General features: G+C 54.0%; 1 protein-coding gene across 2 annotated transcripts; it reads right to left on the bottom strand.

Annotated features, from left to right (window-relative positions):
• Positions 1-13: 13 nt before the first annotated feature.
• On the bottom strand, positions 14-12,982 carry Trip10 (thyroid hormone receptor interactor 10). 2 transcript variants are annotated; one of them, XM_070008579.1, is made up of 15 exons: positions 12,906-12,982; positions 11,494-11,609; positions 11,322-11,378; positions 9,285-9,432; positions 9,123-9,185; positions 8,890-8,994; positions 8,660-8,788; positions 6,417-6,563; positions 6,144-6,338; positions 4,907-5,074; positions 4,541-4,650; positions 1,411-1,543; positions 1,061-1,197; positions 531-649; positions 14-428 (listed from the first exon to the last, which is right to left on the bottom strand). In XM_070008579.1, exons 1-15 carry the CDS (start codon positions 12,927-12,929, stop codon positions 280-282), a joined length of 1,800 nt encoding a protein of 599 aa, XP_069864680.1. In that variant the 5' UTR covers positions 12,930-12,982; the 3' UTR covers positions 14-279. The 2 variants fall into 2 exon arrangements, with proteins under 2 accessions (XP_069864680.1, XP_069864681.1); XM_070008580.1 differs by lacking the exon at positions 4,907-5,074.
• Between the last annotated feature and the right edge of the window lie 1,225 nt (positions 12,983-14,207).

Genomic DNA, 14,207 nt, shown 5'->3' with positions numbered 1-14,207 from the left:
ACGCTCCCAGGTGTCTTATATAACGTTTTATATAAAACAAAAATGGCCCAGGCCAAGTGGTAGGAAGAAAGGACTGGAAACTTGAGTATGTTACATCCAGGCTGGAAGGTACAGCGGGGCCACGGAGGGGTGACAGGTGGACGGGGCGGGGCCAGCAGGTTACACAGATCATAGGCAGAAGCCACGAGGGACAGAAATAAAGTGCATAGGTTCTGGGGGGGCCCCCGTGGCCCGGAAGCAGCAGCCGCCAGCCCCCCTTCTTCCCAGGTCGGGCAGGGTTCAGTTGAGCGTTATTCGGAGGTAGGAGGTGGGCACATAACCTTCGCCTCCTTCTTTCTGCCGGACCCGCGTCCAACCATCTCCTTTATCCTCTTCCATCACTAGGAGTCCTTCACCCTCCATCATGGAGATGGTACCCTCGCTGGACCCTATGGTGGGGTGAATTTGGGCACATTTAGCCAGAACATAGCCACATACCCACACACCAAGGCAATACAAATGGCCACCAGGCCTGGCCAGGCTAACCGCACCTTCAAACTGATAGATGGCCACACACTGGCCAATGGGGGACGTAGGCTCCTCAAATTCTTCATCAAATTCTGTGTAAATAGGGGTGTCCTGGCCCTCTTCCAAGGGTGTCTCCTCAGAACTGGTTGGGGAAAAAGTAAGAATAAGAGCCAGGCACTGATGGCTCACACCCAGAATCCTAGCTACTCAGGAGGCTGAGATCTGAGGATCCCGATTCAAAGCCAGCCCAGGCAGGAAAGTCCATGAGACTCTTATCTCCAATGAACAACTCAAAAAAGCTGCAAGTGGCCTGTGGTAAAAAAGCTCAGGGACAGCGCCCCAGCCCTGTGTCCAAGCCCCATGACTGACCAAATAGAGATATGGTTCAAGTGGTAGAGCGCCAGCCTTGAACAAAAAAAGCTCAAGGACGACGCCTTGGCCCTGAGTTCAAGACCTAGTACAAGCAACAACGACAAAAGAGATAAAACAGGGTAGGGGGGAGCAGGGCCCTCTGGAACTCCAGGACCACACCCTCTTGGGGCTCCCCACGTACCTTTCCTTGTTATCCTGGGAGCTACTGCTGCTGCTGTCTGGGGGTGCACTGGCCGGGGGGTCGGGGGGCCGGGCGTGTCTTCCCAGGCTGTCCCCTCGATTGCTCAGGACCCGGTTTTCGGCTTCTGCCAACCAAGCCTGGGATGTCAGCATCACAATGTCAGGTGTAGGGCGGGAGTCCAAGGTTAGCCAGCTCTGGACCCAGAGATTTCCTGAGTCTCCCCCTTGCACGCCCAAGGACAACAGCTGGATCCCTCCCCCAAGACCTCCTTAACCTCCCCCCCCCCTGCAGTGACTCACTTGGCCAGGCCTGCTCGGCCCCCACCCCTCCCCAGAGTCCTCTCCTCTTACCTCATACTTTTGAACTTCCAACTTGAGCCTTTCAATGTTATTCAGAGTTTCTGTGATTCGGGGCTCCAAGCTGGCGGGGTCCCCCATCTGGGGTGTCTTCTCATAGACATCTTTCATCTTCTTCAGAGCATCCCTGACCCCAGACAGACAGACAACAGACAGAAGTACAGTGTAGGTTCACAAGTGAAAAGCAGGGTCTTGATGTGGTTACAGAGACAAATGTGGTAGTGCATGCCTGTAATCCCAGCTCTAAGAAGGCTATGGCAGGACCATGAAATAGGAAACAGAAACTCAAATGCAGAAGCTGTATGAAGTGGTTCACACCTACAGTCCCAGCTACTCAAGAGGCTAAGGCAACAAACAGCAATGCTGGAACAGAGAGTATCCAGGTCAGCCTGGGCAACACAGTGAGACCCCATCTCAAAACACACAAAAAAACCAAAAAACTCACAGATGGGAGTACTACACTGCTTAGGTTCAAACCTCCATTGGAGCTCTTCTTAGTGGTATGAGCTTAGGACACATTATTAAAATACACAGGCACGGCAGCACATGTCTGTAATCCTAGCTACGCAGGAGGCAGAAGTAGGAGGATTACAGTCCAAGGTGGCAAAAAATATAAGACCCTACCTAAGAAGTAAACGAAAGGATGGAGGTTGGGTGTGCATGGCTCAAGTGACGCTGTCCCTGCCTAACAAGTTCCAGTCCTGTTGTGAATGAAAGTTATTGAAACTTTACTGCTGATGGTTGCCTGGAAACTAGAGAAAACATACCAGTATCTGTCAGCGAGACCATCAGAATAGTACTCGGTGCACAATGAGTCATAAATAGTATTCACATTTTTTTCTTCTTGTCAATACCAGGGCTTGAACTTAGGGCCTTACTCAGCTGGCTTGCTCAGCTGGCTCTCTACCACTTAAGCCACATCTCCCACATGGCCTTTTGCTAGTTATTTTTGGAGATTGGAGTCTCACAGACTTTTCTACCTGGGCTGGCTTGGAACCTTGAACCTCCAGATCTCAGCCTCCTGAGTAGCTAGGATGACAGACAGGCATAAGCCACTGGCAGCCACCCCTTTGTTCTTTTAATAGATGGAGAAACTGGAAACACAAAAAAGCTGCAGCAAAACCAGGCTCTGTGGCTCACACTTATAATCCCGATTACTCAGGAAGCTGAGATCTGAGGATTGTGGTTTGAAAGCCAGCCTGGGAAACAAAAATTTGTGAGACTCTTAGCTCTAATGAACCAGCAAAAATCCAGAAGTGGAGATGTGGATCAAGTTAATGAGTGCCAGCCTTTAATGAAAAAGCGAAATGAGAGCAAGGCCCCAAGTTTTGAGTCCCAATGCCAGCATGTACACACACACACACACACACACACACACACACACACACACAGAAAAAAGCTAGACAAGATCTGAGCAGGCAAGGATCCACGATGCAATGGTCCTGATTCTAGGTGTGATCCCTTTATCCCCAACACAAAATCCCAGGAACCACATAGCATTGCATCCAGAACTGTTTGGCTACAGCAATGTAAGAGTTTGGCTGCCTTCTGAGGAGCAATGGTTACGTAACTGGGCTGGGAGAATTTTGTTGTTTGGAAAGGATGAGTAAAGATTTTCTTCTTTTTTGGAATCTGGCAGATCTTTGGTTATTAATGCTAGGGTTTTGGTTTATGTTTTTCTGGTCATTCACGGGGTCTTGAACTCCTGACCTAGGCATTATCCCCGAGCTCTTTTGTTCAAGGCTAGTGTTCTACCACTTTCAGCCACACAGCTCCACTTCTGTTTTTTCTGGTGATTCATTGGAGATAGGAGTATCATGGACTTTCCTGCCTGGGCTGGCTTTCAACTTCGATCCTGAGATCAAAGCCTTTTGAGTAGCTAGGATGACAGGTGGGGTTTGTTAGTGTTTTAAGGGCTTTGGTTATTCACTAGATAAACCATTGTGCTTTTCTCTCCCTTGATCCAAAGAAGGTACAGACTGGGATTGATGGATTCCTTTGGTATTGAACCATCTTTGCCTAGCTGAGACAAAACCCCTTATTCTGTTTGGGGAGGAGGTGTCTTCCATCCCAAGTACTAGGAATTGAACTCAGGGCCTAATGCATGAGAGCCAAGCATTCTACCACTGACCTCAGCATCTTTTTTTTTTTTTGGTGCCAGTCCTGGGGATTGAAATCAGGGCCTGGACTTGGTCCCTGAGCTTTTTCGCTCAAGGCTAGCACTCTACCACTTGAGCCACAGCTCTACTTCTGGCTTTTTTGGTGGTTAATTAGAGATAAGAATCTCATGGACCTTCCTGCCTCAGGCTGGCTTCAAACCACAATTCTCAGCTCTCAATCTCCTGAGCAGCTAGGATTACAGGTGTGAACCATCAGTCTCTAGCCCCTCAAGCATTTTAAAATTCATTTTTTTCAAAACTCTTCTGTTGTTGCAGTTAAATATACATAACATAAAATTTACCACTGTGGACTTTTTTTTAAATTCCAACGTTTAAACTCAGGACTCATGCTTCTTTGGCTTGCTTGCTCACCTGGCGCTCTACCACTTGAGCCACACTGCCAGCCTGGCTTTTTGATGATTATTTTGAAAATAAGAATCTCATGGACTTTTCTATCCAGGCAATTTTGAATCTCCATCTTCTAGATCTCAGCCTCCTGAGGAGTTAGCATTACAGGCCTGAGCCACTTAGACTCAGAACTTAATTTTTTATTTTTTGGTGCCAGTCCTGGGACTTGAACTCAGGGCCAAGAGCATGTCTTAGCTCTTCTGCTCAAGGCTGGTGTTCTACCACCTGAGCAACCACTCTACTTTTCTGGCTTTTTGCTGGTTAAATAGAGATAAGATTCTCAAAGACTTTTCTTATCTGGGCTGGCTTCAAACTGTGATCCTCAGATCTCAGCCTCCTGAGTAGCTAGAATGACAGGCGTGAGCCACCACTGCCCAGCCTGTACCTGAAGTGGCATTTAAATCTGTTGTTACTGGGGGTTTTTTTGAGCTTGGGATGGGATCCAGGACACTGTGCATGCCAGGCAAGCAGTGTCCCACGAAGCCACGCCTCGCCCTGCGGCGTGAGGACCCGAGGCACTCCCCCCCCCTCCTCCTGTTCCCCCTCCCCCTCCTCACCTCTGATCCACCTCCTTCTGCAGCTCTCGATTCCGCTCTTCCAGCTGTTGCTGCAGCCGTTTTCTCTGCTGCTCTGGGGGCAAATGGCTAAAATCTTCTGTCACCACAGTCTGCAAGGCAGGATGAGCACTGAGTCTGGGACTCGGAGCGTCAGCGTATAGTCCCTGCCCTGCTCACTCCTGAGACACAGGAAGTCCACCAGCCTCCCCTGGCAGGCTTTGGTGGGGGGCGGGGGATGGGGGAGGCGAGGCCATGCACACAGCCAAGCAGGAAAGGGGACCCACAGTGGGCAGCAGGAAGCGACCCCCAGGGGCCCTGCACCAAGCTGGCCGGGGGTCACTGCCTCCGCCCCCAGGCCTCACTTACCCGCCGGCTACCTCGAAGGCTGCGGAAGGACGCTAGCCGGGGTTTGACCGACTTACTGAACTCGCTCAGTATGGCCAAGGGGTCACGGCCGGAGCGGGGGGATGGGGGTCCATTAGGCAAAGCCGGGGAGTGGGGGCCCCCCAAGGGGGAAAGGGGTGGGGGGCGCGGCTACCGGCAGGGGCCGGGGAGTTTTTGGGCAGGGGAAGGGGACAGGCACGGCAGTGGGGAAGATGGAGAACCCCAGGACGGATGGACGGATGGATGGACATTAGAATGGACAGACAGAAAAAAAAAAAAAAGACAACGAAAAGGGGAGGGGAGAAAATGGAGAAAGAAAGAGAAAAATAACGGTAAGAAAATCACAACTTAAGATTTCTCAGAGCAACATATAAAATTGGGGTGGGCATGAGACAGTGAGCCCGAGGCCGGCCCCACCCCCTCCCCTGCACCCCCCAAAGCCTGTGGCCCTTAAGTCTTAGGTCCTAGGACTAAAGAGGACCCTGGCGAGGGAGGGGGAGGAGGCCAGGAGAACCCCCCTCCCCCCCACCTCCCCGGGCTCAGAGTCTAAGAGGTAGAAGAAGACGCATGCAGGAAATCAAAGTGTCAGACACACGGGCCAAAAGTGGGGTGAGGGGAGCAGCTGGCAGATGGCAGATGGGGAACACATCAGCGGGGATCACTGTCCAATGAAGAATAAAGCTGGGGGCCGCAGGTAGAAGTCAGGGTGAGGATGGGGCAAAAAGAAAGAACCAACCAGAAGCTGGGAATCGGGGCTCCCACCAGGCCCTGAGTTTGAATCCCTGTATCACCACCCCCTTCCTTCCCCCCAAAATGACATAAACCAGCCAGAAGCTCAAACATCTGCTACGGGAAACAGTACCCCTGAACCCCAAGAATAAAGGACGTAATAAGAGGGAATGCTCCCCAGTCCCATCCATGAAATGGGGAGATGCAGTCACCACCCCACCCTCAGCCAGCCCTGAGTCCAAAAAAAAAAAATCGAGATCCCAAGAAGACAAAAGCTCCCCCCTCAGCCCCCCACAATCTCAGGGGATTCTTGGGCCATTAAGCCGCCCGCCTTCCCTTCTCTCTAGCCCGGGCCCAGGGCCAAGAGGAAAATTCCTGCCCCAGGACTCGGCGTTCCGGTGGCTGGAGCTGCAATTGCCTCCGCGGGGACCTCATCTCTCCCCACTTGCTGCCCCCACACACACCGCACCCCAAGAGCCCCGGCCCCCACCTTGTTCTTTTTGCTGAAGGGCCAGCGCATGGCACGGCTTCGGCCAGGGCCTCGCAGCTCGGGCCGGCCATCGGATGGGGTGCCCAGGCTGCTGTCTGAGGGGGCCCGGTTCATGGGCTGGCTGAAGTCTTCGAATTCCACGTCGCCTGGGCGGGCGAAGCCGGACTTGTGCTGCTCCACGAGGACCTGAGAGTCCTGGGGGGGGGGGGGGGAGGACAGGCAGTTAGGGACCCACACCCACACACCCAGTGCCCACCCCATCTGGGCACCCACATTCTTGGCATCCACAGCGTCGGCCGCCACCTTCATGCCCTCCAGGCACTTGGCGATGATGGGGACCACCTGTAGCTCCACCTCGGACAGCAGCCCGTACCCCGCGCCCAGGCGCGCAGCCCGGCGCTCGTCCATGTCCTGGAGTTTCTGTAGGGACGGGGCTCGGGGTGAGTCAGCTGCAGATTCCCAGGACCCAACACCCCCCACCCCTCAACACACACACATATCCTAAGCTCAGACTTGGGGTGGGAGGGGAGAGACACCAGGCCTAAGAAAGAGACTGCAGTCCAGTGAGACGGATGGAGAGATCTGGGACTGAAGTGGGGTGTGTGGGAAGGGAGTCTTGACTCTGGGTGGTCTTCTCAAAAAATAAAAAGCAAGCTGGAGCCGGGCGCTGGTGGCTCACGCCTGTCATCCTAGCTACTCAGGAGGCTGAGATCTGAGGATCGCGGTTCAAGGCCAGCCCAGGCAGGAGAGACCGTGAGACTCCTATCCCCAATAAACCACCAGAAAACCGGAAGTGGCGCTGTAGCTCAAGTGGTAGAGCGCTCTCCTTGAGCTGAAGAGCTGATGGACAGCGCCCAGGCCCAGAGTTCAAGCCCAGGCCCAGAGTTCAAGCCCCACGACCAACTAAAAAAAAAAAAAAAGCAAGCTGGGAAGGTGCCAGTGGCTCACACCTATCGTCCTAGCTACTCAGGAGGCTGAGATCTGAGGAGCGAGGTTCGAAGCCATCCCAGGAAGATTTTTATCTCCAATGAACCAGCAAAAAAAAAAAAAAAAGCTGGAAGTGAACAAACACAGTGGTACTAACTAGACACTATGCTGAAAATAAACTATACAACTTGTAGGTGGGGATGGGAGGGGAAAACTGGAAGAGGGAACATTGTCCAAAGAGAAATGTACAATTTTTTTGGGGTCGATTGTAGAGGCTTGAACTCAAGGCCTGGACACTGACCCTGAATTCTTCTGCTTAAGGTTAAGGGCTCTACCTCTTTGAGCCACAGCACTTCTTTCGGGTTTTCTGGTAGTTAATTGGAGATCAGAGCCTCACAGACTTTCCTGCCCTGGACTGGCTTTGAATTATGATCCTCAGATCTCAGCCTCCAGAGTAGGTAGGATTACAGGCATGAGCCACCAGTGCACAGCCTAAGAAATGTACTCTTTACTTGACTTGTGTAACTGAAATCCTCTGCATATCATCTTTATAGTATCAATAAAAATAAGAAGAAAAAAAAAGATTTTAAAAACAGCTGAAAATGGAGGTGTGGCTCAAATGGTAGAGCACCAGCCTTGAATGGAAAAAGCCAAGCAAAAACTAAAGGCCCATGGGGCTGGGAAGGTGGCTCAGTGGTAGAGTGCTTGCCTTGCATGTATGAGGCCCTGGGTTCGATTCCTCAGCACCACATAAGCAGAAAAAGCCAGAAGTGGTGCTGTGGCTCAAGTGGTAGAGCACTAGCCTTTAGCTGAAGAGCTGAGGGATAGCGCCCAATCCCAGAGTTCAGGCCCCATGACTGGCAAAAAAAAAAAAAAAAAAAACCTAGAAGCCCTGAGTTTAAGCCTTAGGACTATGAGAGAGAGAGAGAGAGAGAGAGAGAGAGAGAGAGAGAGAGAGAGAGAGAGAGAGAGAGAGAGAGAGAGAGAGAGAGCGAGAACAACAACAAATATATCCAGGCTGGGAACGTAGCTTAGTGGTAGAGTGCTTGCCTAGCATGCATTAAAGCCTTGGGTTTGATTCCTCAGTATCACATACACAGAAAAAACTGGAAGTGGTGCTGTGGCTCAAGTGGTAGAGTGCTAGCCTTGAGCAAAAAGAAGCTCAGGGATAGTGCTCACGTCCTGAGTTCAAGCCCCAGGACTGGCAAAAATATATGTGTGTGTGTGTATATATATATATTTATATTTATATATATGTGTGTATATATATATATGCATAATACATATAGTTATATATATATACTATGTATATATGTCCAGCACAGATAACCCTGGCCCCAATGTTGGGACAAAGAGGGGAAGAGGAAAAAAGGGGAAATTCAAGACCTGGGGCTCAGATGCATGAACAGGAGTTTAATGAAAACAGAAAAGCATCCTTGACCAGGAAGGTAGAAGAAAAGCAAGACTCCCTGTTACTCTAGATTTCGAATTCTCGGTCAGTCTAGGAATAGGGGCATAACAGTTAGGGTTTAGACCTATGTGTAGGAGTGATGTGTAGGTGTGGGGTGGGGAGGGTTTGAAGCACTCACATCAAATATCTGAGGCATCTGTGAAAAGTAGAAGTGGGCCTGGTCTCGGTTGAAGCGCTGTAGCTGGGCTGCATACTCGTTCTTGCTCTCCTCAGCCATGTGGCTACGTAGGTGAGCTTGCTGCTTGGCCTAGGGAACACCACGGTGGGTAGAGGTTTCACCCAAGTTGTAGCTATGGGTCCCACTGGGGACCCCTTTGCAATCCGTGCCAGTCCCCATGCGACACACACCTTCTCCACGTCTGCCTTCGTGGCATTGATGTCTTGATCCAGCCGCTCTGCCGTCTGGGCCGCTTTCTCCGCCTCCCGGCAATCTCGCTCAAATTTACGCTTACTCTGTGCAGATAGCATTCTTAAGATAAGTGGGGGTCCCCTGAGGAGGGGTTCAGGGTACATGCTGGAAGCCCCGGGAGGAGGGAGATGGGGAGGGGAGCCCGTGGATCAGCAAGGGTGAGGAAACTCACATTCTCCAGCTGTTTGAAGCCGTTTTCCAGCTGCTGCTGGGCCCTCCGTCCCTCCTGGAAGTGCTAGGGAAAAGGAAGAGACAGGAGGCTCACCCAGAGCTCAGGCAGGGGTCCCTGGCCAGAGCCAGGTTAGGGGACTTGGGCGGGCCAGCGGGGTCTCACCATCTTGCGCTCCTGCTTCATCTCCTGAGAGTACTTGGCCAGCTCCAGGCACACACGCACCGTGAGGTTCTCGGCCACCAGCTCGCGCTGGCCCGCGAAGTCGTTCACCTCCTGCAGCAGCTGCACAAACGATTGCTGCTGGCTGAACCTAGGGGGCCAGCAGGGAGGAGGATCAGTGTCCCCCCCTCCCAGCACTGAGACCCAAGCCCACTACCCCCAAAGCAAGGCTAAGCTCTGGCTCTTCCCCCACCCGCCCCAATCCTCCATAGACATGTTAGATTTTTAGATCTCTCTCACATATCATCTCAACAGGGTGGCCAATGTGTGGGTGGTATGGGAGGGAGAGGGGGTGAGGCAAGGTCTCACTATATATATAGCCCAGACTAGCCTCAATCCTCCCTTCCTCAGCCTCCCCAAGGCCGGGATTATAGGCAGGCCCCATAGCACCCAGCAATTATAACTGAATTTTGTACGGAGAAACATGAATATAATTGCCCCTCAGTTCCCAAAGGGAATCATTTGGAGGATCTCCTGATGGTACCAAAATCCAAGGATACTGGAGTCCCTTATATAATAGAAGTATTTGCCTATAATTTGCATAAAACCATAGCTCACACTCCTGTACACGAAGTCATGTCTGTGATTTACATTACTCGACAGAATGTAAACCCAGGAACTAAGTCTTAATACTGTTTATTTAGGTAATAATGACAAAGAGCAAAGATAGGGTTGATAGAGGCACAGCATTTTGGGGGGATGGCGGGGGGAGGTAGTAGGGCTTGAACCTCAGGGTTCATGCTCGCTCTGGGCATTCTTACTGGTAGGAAGTGCTCAACTACTTGAGTCACACTTCCAGCTCAGCTTTTTGCTGGTCACTTGGAGGTAGGGTCTCTCATACTTTTCTGATGGGGCAGACTTTAAACTTTGCTCCACTAGATCTCAACCTCAAGGTGGCTAGAACCCACCAGCTCCCAGCTGAGATACTTTTTAATTAGGGATAATTTCAGTCCCCTCAGGAAAAAAAAAAGGGTGAGGGGGGAATGGCACTCACAGGATGTGGGCTAAAAGTATAACAAGTTACTCCGGAAACCCTCTTAAAACCACTACAGCTTTTGGGATTCTGGAAGGAAAAAAGGGGGCCAAGAATAAAGCTCAGTGTTCCCACAATGACTCTGGGCTGGGTGCTGTGTAGCAACCATTCAGTGCTCCTTCTGGAAAACACTGCAGGTAGGGGACAGTGGCCATCAATCCCATCCCACAGACAAGGAAATGAGAGGCACCACAAAAGTCCCCAGTCCCAAGCCATTCGGGGTGGAATTTACCTGAAACAAACCCCCTTAACCAATGAACAAAGAGAAAAAGGCCCAAACAGAGGAAGCTGGCCACTGGTGGCTCATGCCTGCAATCCTAGCAACTCAAGAGGCTGAGATCTGAGGATCACAGTTTTAGGGTAGCCAGGCCAAAAAAGTCCATGAGACTTAAAAAAATAATAATAATAAAAGTCATGGAGCTTGAACTGTGGGCCTGGGTGCTGTCTGCCCCTGAGCTCTTTTGCTCAAGGCTAGCGCTCTACTACTTGAACTACAACTCCACTTCTGGTTTTCTGGTGGTTGGTTGGAGGTAAGAGTCTCATGGACTTCCTGCCTAGGCTGGCTTTGAACCATGATCCTCAGATCTCAGCCTCCTGAATAACTAGGATTACAAGTGTGAGCCACCAGCACCCAGCTTCTTATTCCCATTATACAAATTGCAAACCATAGCACTGCATTGGAAGATAAACATATAGTGTATACATAGTATATATACTAAAGCCCTGTGTACAGAGAGGCTCAGGGTTCAAGCCTCAGGATTAGCATGCACACACACACACACACACACACACACAGCCAGAGGACTGAGACTCCCCAGCCCAGGTCATGTGGGATCCTTGCATTTGGGCTCTGGATGAGAACTGGGGTGAGGGGTGAAGTGGGGGGGGGGGGTTGCTAAGGCTCCCCCCCCCCCAGCCTAGCCCTCCAAACCCTCCTCCATCCTTACTTGGATTCGGGCTCGTCTTTGGCGGGTCTCTTGGGCAGATATTTTTTCACCAGGCTCCTGGAGGAGACAGACAGGCAGAGGAGCTGAGCCCTCGGGGTGGGGGGTGCTCGGGCAGCACCCCCGGGGTCCCCCCCTCCCCAGCCCCGCCAGCGACGCCCTTGCCGGGTCTCACCGCAACTGCTTGGCGTAGGCCTGCTCCACCTCCGTGCGTTCTTTCACGAACTTCACGTAGCGGTCCAACAGGTCCAGGCCCCACTGCGTGTGGCGCTCCAGCACCTCGAACTGATCCTGATGCGGGGGGGAACCGGGGGTCACGACCGGAGGTCGCACCCCAGGACCCGATCGCCTGCCCCGGAGCCTCGGAGCCCGGCCTGGGCTGGGCTGGGCTGGGCAGAGGAGCGGCTCCCGGCGCCGCCCCGGCAGAGGCGCGGGCAGGAAGCTGGCGGGAGCCCCCTCCCCTTCCCGGGAAGGGCCGGAGAACAGGGCCCGGGGCCCAAGCCGGACAACACGATCCGGGGGGCTCCGGATGGCCGAGAGGGCCGTGGAACGGGGTAAAAGCCACTCCCCATGACCCCCCCCCCACGGACTCCCCTAATCGCCCCCCTAGATTCCGGAAAATCCGGCCGGCCTGGCGTGAGTCAGGGCCAGAGAGGGGCAGGGTTTGGGGCAGCCTGAGGAGGGGTGGGGTGTGCGTGCGTGTGTGTGTGTGTGTGTGTGTGTGTGTGTGTAACGGGGGGGGCCCTCAGAATGGCCAGGAGGCAGTCTCAGACGGGTGACTCAGTTTCCCTCCACGGACTCCACCACACCTCCGAGGGAAATCCCAGAGTTGGAGAGAGGGTGGCGACCTAGCGCTGCGTCTCGCTAGCTGCACCCAAGAGTGGAGGCAAAAAAGAGCGTACCTCTCCCAGAAAGGGGAAGGGTCAGAGGTCCAGCTAGGATCCGGGATGGAAGGGGGAGGGGGGATTTCCTGGGTGAGGGGAGGGAGGGCCTGCCCTGCGCCAGGGGCGGGCTCGGGGTCGGGGAGAGCCCCTGCCCTCTCCACGGGCGTCCCGAGTCCCTCAGTGGCCGGTCGGGGCTCGCCGGTCCCACGTGGGGTGGGCGGGGGGGGGGAGGTGGCCGGAGGGTCCCCTCCCCCCTCTCCGCTCCCCTCCCGGCCGGACAGGCGGGCGGCGGGCAGAGACCCAGGGGCGTAAGATTAGCCGCCCGTCCCGCCAGGGTGCTCAAAATAGGTGACCTCGCCCGGCTGTCCCGGGCCTGGTCTTAGGACTTCAAAAAACAAAAAACATTTTTTTCTAGCCACTTTGATTGCAACCTCGTGCCTCAGTTTCCCCGCTCCAGTCCTGCAAGCTCTACCCTCGACCGGCCCCAGCGTGTCCAGAAAACTCCCGAGAGAAAACTCCCGAAAGAGCTCAGAGGGCAGAGGGCGGGGACGCAGGGGTCAGGGGAAGGAAAAGCCCCAAGGAGCCCCAGGCTAAAAGTACCGCGCGGACAAAGCGGGAGGAGGGGGAACATCTGGGCCCCCCCCACCCCGCACCCGCCTCACTTCAGGGTCTGAGAAGTCAAAGCCGGGCCGATCGCACTCACCCACAACTCAGTGCCCCAATCCATGCTGCTCCCGCCGCTGATCCCGCCGCCGCCGCCGCCGCCGCCGCCGCCGCCGCCGCCCCGGTCCCCGCCACCCGCCACCCTCAGCGGGGAGACTCAGAAGAGGGCGGCGCGCCCGGCCCCTCCCCGCCCGCCAAAGCCCCGCCCACTGCACTACGTCCACGCCCCTTCACGCTTTGCCACGCCCCTCCCGCTCCAAGCCCCTACCCGGCTCCCTAAGGGCGGGGCCTTGTGTGGGTGTGGCCAACAAGACGCCCCGCCCCCTCTTAAAGGAACGTGGCCACTCCACGCCACCGGACAAACCCCTCTTAAAGGACCCGTCACCCATTTTCAAAAATCTCTGGGGCCCCTTCTCATCCTCCTACGCTTCAGACGTTTCTTCCTTCCCTTCAACCATTCCTTAAAGAGCCAACGATAACTAAAACCCCAAACTCAAGAAGTCCTTCTCTACGCCCATTTGCAGGGAGAATCTGAGGTCAACTCGTCAACTGCGGGCCAACCTGGCTCCAGGCGTCTACGTTTGTCCCACTAATGGTCTGGTCTCTGCGGCCACAGGGCGGATGGGAGGACTTCGATCCTGCCCAGGACGAACCTCCGCCAAGGCCGGGTCCATTAGCGCTCGCACCGCATCCTGCCTTCCCTCCCCCTTAGCCCCAGTCCCCGCTGGGAAACTGAGGACAAGTCGTCCTTGGGGCACCAGTCCCAAGCCTTTTGCCCAAGTTCTGTAGCTGCCCATTTTCCGGTCTCATTCATTACGGTCCTGGGATTCCAATGTTGCTTCTCTCCTAGACTCTGGGGCCCTGGGGCTTAGAAGTCTGTCTCTCCCTCTCCCATCCCCCATAAATATCTGTTCACACCTCGTAAATTCCCCTGAGGCTCTAGCATCAAAGGGGAGAGGCACCAGCGGCTCCTACCACGCTTTCTCCCCTGCCTTCAACACTTTCTCTCTAGCTACAACAGCGAGGGACACGCTGCTGGGGCTGCCGGAGGAGTGTTGGTCCCTGGCGGGGGTGGGGGTGGGGGGTGATCGGCTCCCCTAGGCGCCAGAACCCTGGGAATCTGTGCTTATTATGGTCGGACCCCTCTGCTGGGCCCTGGGCCCCACCTGCTGGCGGCTTTCAGTGTTAAAGGATCTTGACTGGAGTTCAGCCCAGCAAAAGTTCTGTGTTCAATCCTGGTTTGGAGTTTCCATTAGATTTAGGAGTCAATCTAGGTCAGCACACAGCTGGGATGGGGGTCTCAAGACCTATTGGGGTCGTCATCTTGCCTGCATCAAAGACA

The sequence above is a fragment of the Dipodomys merriami genome, unplaced genomic scaffold, assembly GCF_024711535.1.
Source record: "Dipodomys merriami isolate MVZ:Mamm:240054 unplaced genomic scaffold, mDipMer1.0.p SCAF_70, whole genome shotgun sequence".
NCBI classification, from domain to species: domain Eukaryota; kingdom Metazoa; phylum Chordata; class Mammalia; order Rodentia; family Heteromyidae; genus Dipodomys; species Dipodomys merriami.
The sequence above is the reverse complement of the archived record's forward strand: the minus strand, read 5'-3'. Positions and strand labels throughout refer to the sequence as shown.

Bases quoted from the DNA above. Each gene is read 5' to 3' on its own strand.
- Trip10 (XM_070008579.1), bottom strand. From the start codon at position 12,929: ATGGATTGGGGCACTGAGTTGTGG. The intron at 9,433-11,321 runs GTAAGGATGGAG...CTGGCCCCCTAG, and splicing joins AAAGACGAGCCCGAATCCAA to GTTCAGCCAGCAGCAATCGT. The intron at 1,198-1,410 runs GTAAGAGGAGAG...CTGACATCCCAG, and splicing joins TGGAAGTTCAAAAGTATGAG to GCTTGGTTGGCAGAAGCCGA.